This window comes from Seriola aureovittata, chromosome 15 (genome assembly GCF_021018895.1).
Source record: "Seriola aureovittata isolate HTS-2021-v1 ecotype China chromosome 15, ASM2101889v1, whole genome shotgun sequence".
Classification (NCBI taxonomy): Eukaryota; Metazoa; Chordata; class Actinopteri; order Carangiformes; family Carangidae; genus Seriola; species Seriola aureovittata.
The window spans coordinates 14,459,395-14,473,462 of record NC_079378.1 but is presented as its reverse complement, the minus strand read 5'-3'; the positions used below and the strand labels follow the sequence as shown (position 1 = coordinate 14,473,462).

The following is a 14,068-nucleotide window of genomic DNA, read 5'->3' as shown; positions in this document are numbered from 1 at the left end:
ATTCAAATTTAAAACTCAAATTTTAATGAATATGCAAATTACCGTTTCAAGGTTCCAACACAAAGCACTGCACTTACAGAACGTGGCCGAGTGACACAATAAAGTAAAAACACAATGCAAACTAAGACGTGACAGCGCAAGTGCCTTTTATTTGGGACTAAGAACATAAAAAGCAAACAGTGCCATCTGAACATTTTACTTTCACATATGACTGTGTTTACCACCTTATGGCAATTTCTACAAAATAAACCGAACTGTTGAGCTTTAAATAAACAAGTAGAAAAGGGTTTTGTGAATCCATGTGGGAGCGTTCAGGGTAAAAGTCGGATCAACTGGACAACATCACATTCAGTCATCCTCGTCGAAGTCCTTCCTGCCCTGGGGAGCTTTGGGTCCCCCTGCTGGTTTGGCCATGATGATCTGGAAGGAGACAAGACAGTAGTCATTTAATCCTTCCTGGCTAAGCTCTGAGATCCAAGCAGCAAGCTGTGGGCTCTGAGGCAGGGTGCGAGGTTACAAATTTGTTATACAGTAGTTAGCATCAGAGGGGGAAAACATCTGAATGAACACTTTTTAAGACCAAAAAAAAAAAAAAGAATATTAGATTAAATGGCCTTCCCAAAGACAGATCAAATACCTGTCTATTTTCAGTGCTGGAATAACTGCAGCACTTCAGGCACATTTCACAAAATCTATCCAAATTGAGATGCCGAGGACAAAGTTACAAATGTTAAGATAATCTTGGTAAAAAGTAAGTAATAACACTCATCTGGGAAGATGAAGGTGGTTTTTAATAATCTCCTACTGGTAACTGTGGAAGAGGGCTGAGATCTGAAGAGCGCAGTTTTTTTGATGAAGTAGAATAGCTTCATAGTGATCAGAGTACATCTTACTAGGAAAATGCCCTTGAGACAACAAAGCCACTTCAGCCTCCAGAGCCCTGTGTCTCATCTCATTTACATGCTCCCTTCATATTACATTATGTTACATGCAACCTGAGAACGCCGACTGCAAGGAAAAGAGTTCATGAGTGCATGCAGCATGCTAACACACCACACCGTATCCTTTCAGTGCAAGTTTAGTCCGCTGTCAGTGACACACCTGCTGTTATTAAAAACACACGTGAAGTGGCTGAATCTAAATCAGCTATCCAACATATCTCTGCATCGAGCTCTGTATCACACCCAGTGTTAGCAGTGACAGGCAAAACAACAAACATTTTTCAGTGGCCTGTGAGTGATTGAGCACATCCGTGTGAGTTTTCTGAGTCAAAAAACACACACACATTCCAGGACCTACTGACAGAGGGTGTGTGTATGTGTGTGCCCTCTAATGATGTGTATCAAAATGATCAGGCTCTTCATCCCAACCGTCCTTGTCCCAATGGCCTCTCTGCTTGGGAGCCTTGGGTCCCCCTGCAGCCTTAGCCATGATGATCTGGATTGTACACATGTCCACACACACACTAACATTAACTACCTGGAGCTATTAATTCAATCAAGAACATGTCACCTGCTGAATTAAAGAACATTAGCTTAATATAAAATCATACACAAAAATAAAACTGAACATAAACAATTTATGTGACAGAAATCATCAAATGTTGAAGCCAGGAGGCCTGTATCGCAAAGTGAGTTCAACTTAGCCCAGCTCTCTTTGGTTTAACTAGTTTCACCGAGCCTGACTCTGGCTGTCCTGGATAAACCTGTCTCACAAAGCTGGTTATCAACAGGCTCTAAGTAGAGTGGTTAATGACAAGTGACACTGCCATAACCACGAATAAAGGGCTTGACATGATACCAGATGAAACTGTGAGATAACCACGTGAAAATTCTGTTATAGCGACAGCCAAAAAGTGAAATGTTAAGAATATAATCACATAACTTGGAAAGAATAAGTATCCATAGAAACACTTGTGGCTGCTTTTGATTATGTTATGATTATTATGTGTGTCATGAGTATTTGTGTACACACCTGATCAACTCTAAGTACTGTGATGGCAGCATTGGTGGCCAGTTTGATGCCCCAGTGTTTGACCAGGTAAGGCTCCATAATGCCACCTTCAAGCATGTCCTTCAAGGCGGGGCCCTCTCCCTAAAAGACAACATCACATCAAAGCCATCAGTCATCACATCCAAAACACACAAACATGCAGTTTCAACAGTCTTAAACAAATCCAATGGGTTGCTCTGCATTCAGGAAAACAGAGTCTGAAATGTTCTACTTGGTCTGATTTTCCACTAATTGGCTGTCAATATTAACAGATACAAAATGTACAGTCAAGCATAAATATCGTCTACATATCTGAATGTTACATGCCGCTGTGGATACTTAACCTTGCCATATAACAAATACCTTAGTAACAGGATTTGATTTTAAATGCATTATATTAAGGATTTTCTAAGTGTAATGTGGCAAAATCAGACACGTCCACACATCATAAACTATGTAACTGTTGTCGCAATTTTTTTTTCTCCCCGAAATCAGCACCATAGGGAAATATCTTCACAGAGCTTTTGTGTGACTTTCACAATTGGGCTGTATATAGGGAGAAATTAGTTGTGTGTTAGTGATTATTATTAATACTGTATTCAAACATTTGTTTGTTTTTCCGAAGGGATCAACCTGAAGCTAAGGCTTCAAGAAGGAAAATCTGAAATTTATATTCAATTGATAAGAAGGGCTAATATGTGCTGGATTTTCTAGACAATATAACTGTTAAATAAATCATAATCAAGTCATACAAGTATTCTTCTGTTCACAAACACACCTCAATGTCAAAGCCCATGTTTTTGTTTCCCTCGTGATGTGCAGAGTACAGTTTAGAGATGAGCTCGCTCCCCTTCACACCAGAGTTCTCAGCCAGTGCACGTGGCAACGCCTCGAAAGCCTCAGCAAACTTTTTAATGGAATACTGCTCCAGACCAGGGCAGGACTACAGGGAGGTGAAAAAAACAAACAAACAGAGGTCATATTACTGCCAGGTATCATCTGGTGATAGACTAAAGACATACAGGGCACAAAGAACAGGAGAGGCACTGGTCCGTTTCAGCTAATGCACTTAAATCTGCATACCTCTCCATATGAGGTGATCTGTTTGGCCAGCTCAATCTCAGTGGCTCCTGCTCCAGGAACCAGGCGCTTGTCCTAGAGACAGTGAATGACACAAACTGAAGCTGCTGTGCAGGACAAATGGTAAATGAAAGAGTTCAGCATAAACTCATTAAAAAATGTAATTAATAATCAACTTTGTCTTTTCAACATCAACAAATCACACTAGAAAGTGTTTGTAATACTTTCAAGATGTAGTCATGCTAGAATTGTTCATGGCCCAGGAAACAAAGCCAAGGCCAGCATGCTGGTAACTGTGGAAGGTGACTGCCTCTGTATTAACAGACCCACTTAAGGTATAGACCATATATTTGCACTGACAGTGCTAGTCTAAACAGAGATGGGGGAGGGAAGGTGTATGTACATTGTACAATGTTCTACTGAGTTAAAATAACAAAAAAAAAAAAAGTATCAAGAAATCACAACAGTCAAACAACTCCAAATATTCCTTGAGAGAATGAAAGAAACTTATCAATGTAGCACATTTATCTTTTCTGCAAACAACTTTAATATTTACGACTTATTATCAGAGTTATTAGAAAGATACTACAGTGGTTGATTGCGCTGACTTACCCTGACCAGAACCTTGAAGGTGTTGACTCCATCATCTACAGCCCTCTCAATGTCATCCAACAGGTTGTCAGTGGAACCTCTGACCACCACCGTTGAGATGGCACAGTCCTCTTTCTCTGTTTGAAACAATCAAGACCAAACAACATGTTAAGCCTAAAAGAACATATCTGGAGCGAAAAAAAAAAAAGGTTTAAAATGAAGGCTCACAAGACTGGAGCAAAAAGTAATTTACCATGTTTGAAGACCACCACCTGAGTGTCCCCCACCTCTGTCAGGTACACACTGTCACAGTGACCCATCTCCTCAGGAGTTGGAGCCGTCTAAGAAAGCACAAAAGCGTAATTATACATGATATAATGGTCAGTTTCATTATGGTTCAAAGATCGGACCTGAATGAAAAATAACTAGACTCACCATCCTGGGCAGTGCTACAGCTCCTACAGTCTTACATAACCTCCTGAGGTCCCACTTGGAGTTAAGCCTGGTAGGGAAAATGGAGAATTTAAGGCTCAGAAGTACCCTGTGATAAAAGACTTTACAATACCACTAAAATAATAATACAGTCATCAGTTATGTGGATTTTTTTTTTCAGTAATCATAAAATTACAGATTGATGTAAAAAAAATGTCTGATGTCATGATAATGACAATATTTGACATTATATAACTAGGGCAGACAAGTAAAGACTTGAATCATGCTTCAGATGAAAAGTATAAAGTTATACTATGTCATTCAAGAAAAAAGACATTTTTGTAGCATTAGCCTAAAGAAGACTTTCAAGTATGTTGCATACTGAAATCTCTCTCTCATCTTGTCCTGAAGTCAGGTAACATAGGGTGGAGGTGCACATTTAGGTCACTTTCCAACAACACTGCCAACACCACTGGCATCCCTCTCCTGACCATTTAATTCAAACTATGTGCTTTTGGTAGAAGATCATTTTGATGAAATGTGTAATGTTTAATGAGAAAACTCTTCAGAACCCCTAGCTCTGATGACTCTGTAATTTACACTGACTAGGATTATCGGAGGTCTTCTTGGTCTTACCTCACCACCATGAGCTTGTACTTGTTGGCATAGTGTAGCGCCATGTCAGCCACTTTCCCCCCAGTAACCACCACGTTGGCACCAGTCTCCTTGATGGCCTTCACCTGGGCCTCCATCATATCCTCCTCTCCCTTGCTGAAGTCCATGAGCTCCTGTGCATTGTTTATCAGCACTGTGCCCTATGTGACAGAGAAGTCCACTGTGAGTACCATTAGCAATTTCACAACAGCCCAAAATCATATTTTCTTCTCTTTTTTGTCTAAACCCTGAAAAGTAGCTCAAACCAGTTCTTGGTTGTATGATGTTTTAATAATATTTCGCAATCAAGTTTATGAAAAAATACCACTCATGTCTCCACTCTTTGGGGAGGTTAAACAGATTCAGATCATGTGGCCAACATTTTAGCCCAAATGTGAAACTGACCAAAATGGATAGTGAAATACAGTGAGTTAGAGCCAAAAAAAATCATTAATTTTTAATTGTTGTCAGTAAGATTTCTTTAAAGAATCAAAGAGACTTAATCATTACAGTATTCATTACCTTGGTCTCTGTCACCATGCAGTCAAAGGGGCAGGAGAAGATTGCAATCTTTGCATCTTTAACAGATGTGATGTCACCCTCTGCCTCCTTCTTAAAAACCATGCCATGTAGCATGGAGGATGCCGTCACCCCACAACCCTGAAAAACACCAGGGACGTTAATTTAGAGGAAAACAACACACACAAAGAAAAATATATTCAATGGATGAGGCTGCTTACCAAAATCTTGCATACTCTGACGCTATCAACATTGAAATTGCCGGACTCTGGCAAGATGGAGACTGTAGCACAAACCAGTAAAGAAAAGAAAGTCAAAGAAATACAAAGTTAATACTGTCATCAAGTGACTTTTGTCAAGTGACAATTATCTCTGAGAGCTGACGGTCCCAGTTTGGTTTAGCTAGTCTGAATTGCTGACTCACCACAGGCCTGTGCAATGAGGCTGGCAAGGAAATCTTCATTGCCATACTGTTTACTCATGACTGCTGTACGGATCAGAGATGTAGCCTCTTTAACATCATGGAGGTTCTTGGCTGAGGAACATACGCAGTCTGGCAGGATCTCCAGAGTCTTCCTACATGCCATCTCATAGCCTTCAATCACCTGTGCAAAGACACATTTACATTTAGGCAGATTGCTACCAGCTACAAAAGCATGACTGAATCCTAATATTTACTACCAACACTCAAGTCTTTGCTGTTATATCATCACATAATCTACACAGCACAAAGAGAATGAAGATGACCAGTGACTACATCTATTTACCTCTGACACGGACAGGCCCATCCTGAGCAGCTCTTCGGCCAGCTCCAGCAGAGCTCCGGCAAACACCAGGACAAAGTTTGTACCGTCTCCGACCTCCTGCTCTTGCATGTGGGATGCCATCACAATCATTTTGGCTGCTGGATGCTGCACCTATAAAACAAAAGACATTCAAGAAAAAAATTTAAATTACCTCTTGTATAAATCATTCCAGTATGCAGTATGTGGCACAAAAATGTTAGTTTCTCTTACCTCAAGCTCTCTGAGAATTGTTGCAGCATCATTGGTGACAAACAGCTTCTCCAAGTGGTTGATGACCATTTTGTTCATACCTGTAAGACAATGTTTCAGTTTAGCCATCACTGATTTTGCCGTCGACCCAAAATAAGTTTTATCAGGTCAAAACACAAAGATTTCATACAAATCTATTTCATATTGCTGGAGGAGGGTGCTTACCGTTTGGACCATAGGCGGTGCGTGTGGTCTGAGAAAGCTCCTTACAGGCTCTGATGTTACGAAAGACTGCCTCCTCAAGTCCAGAATAGTGCTGCATCATACAACAAAATAATATCTCACATTACATTTCAATAGTGTCCAAGTCTGAGAAAAAGTTATTGGTATTCTGCTTAATAACTTATGAATATGTGTGGATAATAAGCTAGGCAAGCAATCTGCAGGGGCAAATGTAAGATGTGTTGAAGCCTAAGATGACCCAAAACAGGAAGCATCATCTATGAGCTGAGGTGACAATCAAAGCCTCATTTCTGACAGTCTTTTAACGCTAACTGGGTGTGACTGCTGTTTTGACAGTCACTTTTCACTGCTTTACATATTCAACATGTTAAAGTGCTTGAGGGGACTGTTGCAGACGCAGAAGGCTGCCTTCAGTTCATGCTAACATCCTCGGGTCCAGCATCTCCGAGCGGCCTGCCTGCTTTCTAGAACTCTCCCCACATGATTGCGAATGAACGTGCTAACTCAGGGGCTAACGCTAGCTAGCATGCTAGCTCAGAATAATTCACACAAAGCTGACCAACTACTCCAACACGCTGATTTATCCTCACCTTGGCACCATCCTTCAACATTTGGGCAAAGCCCGGAGCTTTGGGAACGTGAAGGGCCATTTTCCGATATTTAGCAGCCCAGCGATCCTGGACAAGGTAGCCGCGGCGTGGGTTCAGCTCTGGGTACAAAGCCGGAGAGACTGAGGAGGGGCCACTTGAGCGAGGCGTGGGGCTGATGATAGGAAACAACAAAGGACAAACTGAGCGACTCGCGTTTCGCCTGCAGTGACCATGACACACCACTGGGGCGCACTGTTGTTCTAATGGCTCGTACCCCTTTTCTATATCCCATCTTCTATAGATATCCAGGTCATTTACATACAAATCAATGCAGTAACATTCCCATTATTCAGTTAGATTATATATTAAATCACTGGATGATTGTTGAGACTAAGGCTGGATTACCAACTTGGCAGTGGGCAAACTGCCCAGGGCCCCAGGTTCACTCCATATCTTTTGGGTCCACATAACTGGTTTAGTTGCAGATTTGTTAGAAATTTGCACCACTGAAGCACATATGTCAACTATGTCAGGTCCTTCATTTAATCCTGTGGCCCTGGTTTTGTCAAACTGTGTTGATCAAAATCTAGTGTGAAACATTAATTATTTTAGTTTATATAATGGTCATTTGTTGTAAAGTGGTGTTTTATGAAATTGCTTCATTTTGTCTATGTGAATAAACACAAACACACAGAAAACCACAGGCAAAGCAGTATTGTTCCTTCACAGGAGAACTGTGAGGGTGCAACCAGCGATTATTTTCTTTACCAACCAGTGATTATTTTCTCTAAGAATTGACTTGTTTAGTCTATAAAATGTCAGAAGACAGTGGAAAAACATGATATTTTAGTTCAATATCATAGAAAACTGAGAAACTAGCAAATATTCACAGCTAAGAAGCTGGTATCAGTTGATTTTTGGCATTTCTGCTAAAATAACTTTCAAATTAATTGTCTAAATTAAAATAAGATGTACATTTATTGAAATGATAAAAAGGTAAGAAATATTGACAATTAATTTTCTGTCAATTGATCAATCAATTAATCAACTACTCATTTCAGCTCTAGAGAACTGGTTGGTTTCTGGGTGCCAGAGAGAAAATAATGAAACTTCTATAGTGGCAGACAAACCTACAATTTATTGCCCCAGGGCCTCCAAAGAGATTAGTCCAGCCATGACTGGGAGTAAGCAGTGTAAAATTATAAACTATTAATGTGCTTTTAAAAAGTAAAACAATACTAATGTCTATTTCATCATGTAGAGATTTTAGTAAGTGACTCCAGCAATTATGTGGATAGGAAGTTCTTATTTTTTGTCACAAACGGCCCAGATTACTTGTGTTGCAATCATAAAAATAAAGACTTTTGGATTGATGAAGCTTATACATTTTATTGTGTGGAGTTTTTTTTTCACATTTGGACACAATGTCTCGCTTTGGCAGAAGAGAGACATTTTGCTTCATTTGAGGCCGTTTGCTTGACATTCACTACACGAATAACCTGGTGGGTATGGCTTTATAGCATCATCAGGTAATGAGCCATTACATCTTTCCCATCACATTATCAGATGATTTATGTATACAGTATTGGTGCATGAAACATCCACAGGCCATCAAAAGTGCTGACCTATCAAATCCCATTCAAATACTATATTTAAAAAAAAAAAAACCCCTTTCATAGAAAATACACTTTACAATTTGGCATAATCAAATGACATTTAAAAAAGGCATAACAAATGTTAGTGACATCATTGCATACATATAAAGTAGAGGAAAATGCATCTCCCCCCTGTCAGTAAATTTAGTGTTAGTTCTGCAGATACAATTTTGGTCTCATGCAGCATTTCTTTTAAAGTAGATTTCAGACACTAGCAGAAAGTTTCTAGGCAGAGAGAGTGAATACAAACGACAATATTAGTATTTTGAAAATGTAACTAATACATTTGGTTGTAGCAGCTATGACAGGTACATACACAATACAGAAATCCCTTTGATAGCTACAATGAGGATATTTTACCCACAACTAGCTAACCTGAGACAAGTAAACATGATATACATACTGCTGCTAATTACACACAGCATAGGTAGAAAAAAAAAAAAGCTGCCACGTAACAGTCTCCCAATATCATGACAATACTACATGTAAATACCTCAATAATGATAAATGTGAAACATAGCTAAGGTCCTGTGTTTTACATACACACATGCCTGTAGTTCAGTTGGGTTTGCTAATAGTGTTCACAGCTGTTTGGGCCCAACCTCCAAGTGTGTTCGAGAAGTTCGTGGCTCGACGTGTGAGGTTTGAGCGACTCAGTTTACCGCTGGGATCCAACTTTCTCATCATTGCTCCTCCAGAACGCCCCCCTGTACTGGGTCTACAGAGAGGGAGAACAACGGTTACAGCAGAAAGCATGCACAGATAATAATGGAGACTGGTTTTTAAAACTGCTTGACTACCAATGAGAAATGGAAAATAGGACAAAAGTAATCATTCATCAGTACACTTCTCTCCTCTTGTTATATGTAAAAGTTATAAATAAGTTATTAAAGAATTTGAGCTGAATTTTGTGTATCACAAGTTGCCATACAAATTCTTTTTTTCTGATTGATATGATCATCTTTAAAAATGACAAGATTAAAGCAAATGTTAATGTATGAGGGCACAACATTTCTTTCACCTAGAAACAAGTTTCCAAATTTCTGAAACAATGTGACATTTATCAGTATCAGAGTCTATATATGACCTGGACTTTGGATAACATAATATCAATTTCTTAAGGCTATTCCAAGACTTGTAGACATACTGGTAAGTAGCAGAAAGTATTTAAGAACCGATAAGGCGACAGAGAACGAGCCGATATGTAAAGCAAAGAGTAGTAAAGGAAGGAAGTGCGAGTCTGATAGAGAAGATGAGAATCCTTTACTTGGATAACGCCAGTTATTCATCAGCCACAAAAGAGCAGCTTTTCACTGTGACAGGTCAGAAACTAAAACAATTTCATACACAGCTCATGCATCGAAATACAGGCACCAGGCTAACTCTGCCATGCGCTTTCATGTCACAATATTAGTTATACTCAGAGCATATTTTTACATAACTCATCTGGTTTTAGTAGCATACGTTTGAATTTACCTTCTTCCCTACTCCACAATAAGGGAATAGTCGAACTGCCTGTTGTAAGAGGAAAACAAACTTGTGTTTAAATTCCCACAAGACGACCTGTACATACAGCAAGGAAAGCGTTTGGCTGCACATAATTCACACTGATAAACAGACGTGGTCACTGTCCATGAGCCTTTCCGCTTTTCACAATGTATCTAATTCTTTCTGGATGCTCTAACATTTTGAAAGTCAACACAGGAAGTGATGCAAGTATACTCCAGGCTCTCTCAAGCACATTTTTGTCATTTCATCTGGCTCAAGTTCCCACACCCATTCCCTCTCCTCCTGCTGTTCCCCTCCCCTCACTCCCTCCTTGTCCGAATACCAGAAACACAGACCCAGTTTCAAACTGAAGCGGGAAGAATGTGGGTGGGGGGAGGGGAAGGAGGTTTGGGGACCTACAAGCTGTGCTGTGGACAGGGATTCTTTGGGTGGGAGGGTGAGGAAGCAGAGGGAGGCCGTGTGATTCTGCTATCTCCTTTATGCAGAATATGTACAAATAAGAGGAAATGGACAACTGGTTTCCTCAAATACAGACAACACATACATACAGAAATAGCTGTAGTATCTAAACTGCCTTTAACCTACCATGTATTACCTACAACTACAAAAACTAATACAAACACTTATGATTATTAGTAAAATTAAAGAACAGTGATATTTCAATTTACCACATGCCTTGTTATAAACACATTTAACTCAAAATAAAGATGATTTACCTGTCGTCTCTGCCAATTATGTCATCAAAGGCCTTGGACAGATATTTGAGCCTCTTGAGTCCACTGGACACAGACTCCAAATCTCGGTCAAACTTTCTGTTACAGTAGAGGAAAACACTCAAAATAATCCGAAATGAAACCAACAAACAAGGAATAAAATCTGAATCTGTATAATGGATGAATGCAAGTTGCAGCTGGTAAATAATAAAAGACTCACATCCTCTGGTTCTGTGTGTTGGGTGAGGCAAAGGGACTTCGTAATGCAGCCATGCGGACCAGCTGTCTCCTGCCTCCTCTTGTTTTCACCCCCCGTACACCAGCCTCAGGAGTTCTTCTTCCTCTAGAGCCTGGAGTATGCCCAGGTTTGGCTGCTGATCTGGGGGTGCGTCTCGGTGTTGCAGCTCGACCAGGCGTACGCTTTGGGGTATGAGAAGTTGATGCACCAGCGTCTTCCCCATCACATGTCCGTCCTGGGGTGGCTACCAAACACTCCTCACGTGAAAACTGTCTGGTCCTCTGCAGCCTCTGGGTGAAAGAGAAAGAAGAAGAAAAGATGATTAAGAGATGGGGACAAATGACTAATAGCTGTTGTTGGTGTTGATAGCATCAAAAATTTAAAGAAAGATAGACACTTCACTCCCATGAATTTTCACACACAAAATCTCTTTGGCATTGACCAGCACCTCCAAATCCAGCCAACTTAAAACCATGCCAATCAATCTACCTGGCACACTCCGCTGATGGAGTTCCGAGCATTGCGAGTAAGTTTGCGGACCGTGCTGGGTTTTGGTTGCTCCTTCAGGGTTTCCCAAGTTGGATTTTCAGGGAGGGAGTTGGTCTGGACAGAACGTAGAGGGAGCCGCTTGCGCAAAGACATTCGCAGAGAGTTAAGTGAAGACGAGGAGCGGAGCTTGCGGAAACGGTCTGGGGCTTCAGGGGAGCTCTCTGCCCCGTCAGACTCATCCAGGACTGTGTGTGCCCGCCAGACTCCCACCACAGCTTTCCCAACTCCATCCATCATTGAAGATGCCATGCTGACTAGACTGAAATAAGATAACAAAACAGCAGAATATGTTTTACAATAATTATATTTCAAGTGGTTTATAAATATTTTAGGAAAATAAAAATAGTGCTGAAACAATACATTGATTTCCCAGTTTACTTAGTAGTAGTTACAGCAATTACAATAATTCAGTCATTTGGAAATCATGATCAGAAAAAAATTAATTTCCAGCATTTTATGAAACTAGAGATCATCAGTGATGACAATTATTGTTAGTTGCAGCTGTAAAAAAGTAAACTTTTGCCCATGATGTTTCTTTCTAGTTATTTAAGTTTGTGAAAGTGTATAAAACTTGAAGAAAGTAAGTTATGCAACACGTCACACTAAGTAGTACAGAAGTAAATAAGAAAGAAATATCCATGTATTACGATGGAGACAAACAAGCAAAACAATCTCTTTACAATTATAGTAATGTAAGTTTATCTTATCTTAAGAATTTACTCCACAGCATTCAGTTACTGAAGAAATACAATGAAAAATGAAGGAGCAAATGACCCTTAACAATCCATATAATCAAGGAGCAGTCAATTGTTAGCAAAAGGCCGAGGCTTTTGTTTGGTAAGGATCTCTTGCAGGGAAGACTGCACTGCCCTTTCTAACTTAACCAAGGATGGCTTCATCCAAAACGCTACCAGAGGAGAAAAATAACAGTGATTTAACGTTAACACTTAGGCCACAAATGGCAACGTTGATGATTTTTTTTTACATTATCAATAACAGGCCTGTGATTATCACTCATTGACAAAAAGAGCTGTTCTGCCTGAGAAGATGTTAGCTTATCTGCTCTAACAGCGTTAGCTCGTTAATGTTAAAGCTAAAATAAATATTCGTTAAATACCTGATTTAAGAGAACACACAAAAGAAAAACAGCTTCCAACCGTCTCCTGTACCGCTAGGTTACCTGAAAGCTGTGAGTCGTGTGTCCTGTGTACTTCAGTTGCCTGCTGCTTCTGTTTCTTTCTTTCTCTGTTTGAATTTGGCGGTGGACCGCGGAACGCACACACAACACACATTCATCCCCACGCCCTTCACGCAAAGCATCCTCAATGACGTAATACGTTACGTCTCCACGTGTACGTCACCATAAAGTGCTATGAAATTAATTTGGAGCTTTAATACAGACCAAAATGGCCTAACCAGGTCAGATAAGTCTGTTTTAACATCATACAAACTAATGTGACACTATTATGAATTTATATATGTATAGTTTATATTTGACACTTTTTTTTGGATTGATGCTGAACATGCTGTGTGGAAGAATAATTTACAGAAAAGAACTGTGTGTTTATATTTTTCAATGAGCAAATGAAACATAAATGTAAATGATCACAAAAAAATGGTTCAAGGCTGAGACAAATTATTTTAAGGCACTACATGGAGAAAAAAAATAGACATGATGATATGGTCATCTACAATGCACTGAAAACCGGTTGTTTGTTTCAAGCCAATTATTTTCATTTTAATTATGGATTTCATTTTTACAGAAATACTGTATGTGAAATTAATATCGATTGTTCATGAAATTGTAGCCTCAGACTCCTTACAAGTTAATCATATTGTCATATCAACTGTTCTCCTCTATGCTCTTTTGACTGTTAAAAAATTGAGATTCCTCTTAATAAGCAGATTCACTGTATACATTTCACAATCATCATCATACCACTTACCCCTCTGATATATTCTTTAAGCACAGTTTGATACAGTACTGAATATTCTATTCGGACAATGAGCAGAATACAGGCTATGTACCGTGAGTTGCAGTTTTTCAGCTCCAGCCTATAATACAATCCAATGCAACAGTCCAGTAATAAAGCTTATCTTTGTGAGGTTTATGATGTTCCATTTTTATTGACTTGGCATGAGATAGATGTTGGTTCAACTTGGCAAGTTTTGAGGCCAGTTAGAAGTGTCATTGGATTGTTGTATATTGAGAAATGATTCTAATATTTTGTCTGTCCCATTTATAACGAAGACAGAATTTAGCAAAGATAATGTGGGGATTGTCTGAATTCTTTGTCCTGTTAGGTCA

The 14,068-nt window shown here is 39.6% G+C and overlaps 2 protein-coding genes across 6 annotated transcripts; both read right to left on the bottom strand.

Moving 5' to 3' along the window:
* Positions 1-122: 122 nt before the first annotated feature.
* Positions 123-7,252, bottom strand: cct8 (chaperonin containing TCP1, subunit 8 (theta)). Of its 3 annotated transcripts, none has more exons than XM_056397398.1 (16): positions 7,097-7,252; positions 6,489-6,579; positions 6,285-6,364; positions 6,036-6,185; positions 5,693-5,873; positions 5,490-5,551; positions 5,272-5,409; positions 4,732-4,910; positions 4,099-4,165; positions 3,917-4,004; positions 3,685-3,800; positions 3,076-3,147; positions 2,771-2,935; positions 1,975-2,094; positions 1,300-1,437; positions 123-420 (listed from the first exon to the last, which is right to left on the bottom strand). In XM_056397398.1, the coding sequence occupies exons 1-15, from the start codon at positions 7,154-7,156 to the stop codon at positions 1,330-1,332; spliced, it is 1,677 nt and encodes a 558-aa protein (XP_056253373.1). In that variant the 5' UTR covers positions 7,157-7,252; the 3' UTR covers positions 123-420; positions 1,300-1,329. The 3 variants fall into 3 exon arrangements, with proteins under 3 accessions (XP_056253373.1, XP_056253374.1, XP_056253375.1); XM_056397399.1 differs by having other exon boundaries at positions 1,304-1,437; XM_056397400.1 differs by lacking the exon at positions 1,300-1,437 and having other exon boundaries at positions 7,097-7,251.
* Positions 7,253-8,469: 1,217 nt separating this feature from the next.
* Positions 8,470-13,032, bottom strand: LOC130182559 (uncharacterized). Of its 3 annotated transcripts, XM_056397557.1 has the most exons (6): positions 12,941-13,032; positions 11,701-12,019; positions 11,194-11,501; positions 10,977-11,072; positions 10,228-10,266; positions 9,337-9,469 (listed from the first exon to the last, which is right to left on the bottom strand). In XM_056397557.1, exons 2-5 carry the CDS (start codon positions 12,007-12,009, stop codon positions 10,236-10,238), a joined length of 744 nt encoding a protein of 247 aa, XP_056253532.1. In that variant the 5' UTR covers positions 12,010-12,019; positions 12,941-13,032; the 3' UTR covers positions 9,337-9,469; positions 10,228-10,235. The 3 variants fall into 3 exon arrangements, with proteins under 3 accessions (XP_056253530.1, XP_056253531.1, XP_056253532.1); XM_056397555.1 differs by lacking the exon at positions 10,228-10,266 and having other exon boundaries at positions 8,470-9,469; XM_056397556.1 differs by lacking the exon at positions 10,228-10,266 and having other exon boundaries at positions 8,470-9,469; positions 12,878-12,964.
* Positions 13,033-14,068: the final 1,036 nt, after the last annotated feature.

Excerpts from the sequence above, each read along its gene's own strand:
- cct8 (XM_056397398.1), bottom strand. The coding sequence starts at position 7,156 with ATGGCCCTTCACGTTCCCAAAGCTCCGGGCTTTGCCCAAATGTTGAAG. Across the intron at positions 4,005-4,098 it reads CTGTAGCACTGCCCAGGATG|ACGGCTCCAACTCCTGAGGA; the intron begins GTGAGTCTAGTT and ends GTGCTTTCTTAG. Across the intron at positions 2,095-2,770 it reads ACATGGGCTTTGACATTGAG|GGAGAGGGCCCCGCCTTGAA; the intron begins GTGTGTTTGTGA and ends GTTGTCTTTTAG.
- LOC130182559 (XM_056397555.1), bottom strand. The coding sequence starts at position 12,009 with ATGGCATCTTCAATGATGGATGGAGTTGGGAAAGCTGTGGTGGGAGTC. Across the intron at positions 11,073-11,193 it reads AACACACAGAACCAGAGGAT|AAAGTTTGACCGAGATTTGG; the intron begins GTGAGTCTTTTA and ends CTACTGTAACAG. Across the intron at positions 9,470-10,976 it reads ATAATTGGCAGAGACGACAG|ACCCAGTACAGGGGGGCGTT; the intron begins GTAAATCATCTT and ends CCCTCTCTGTAG.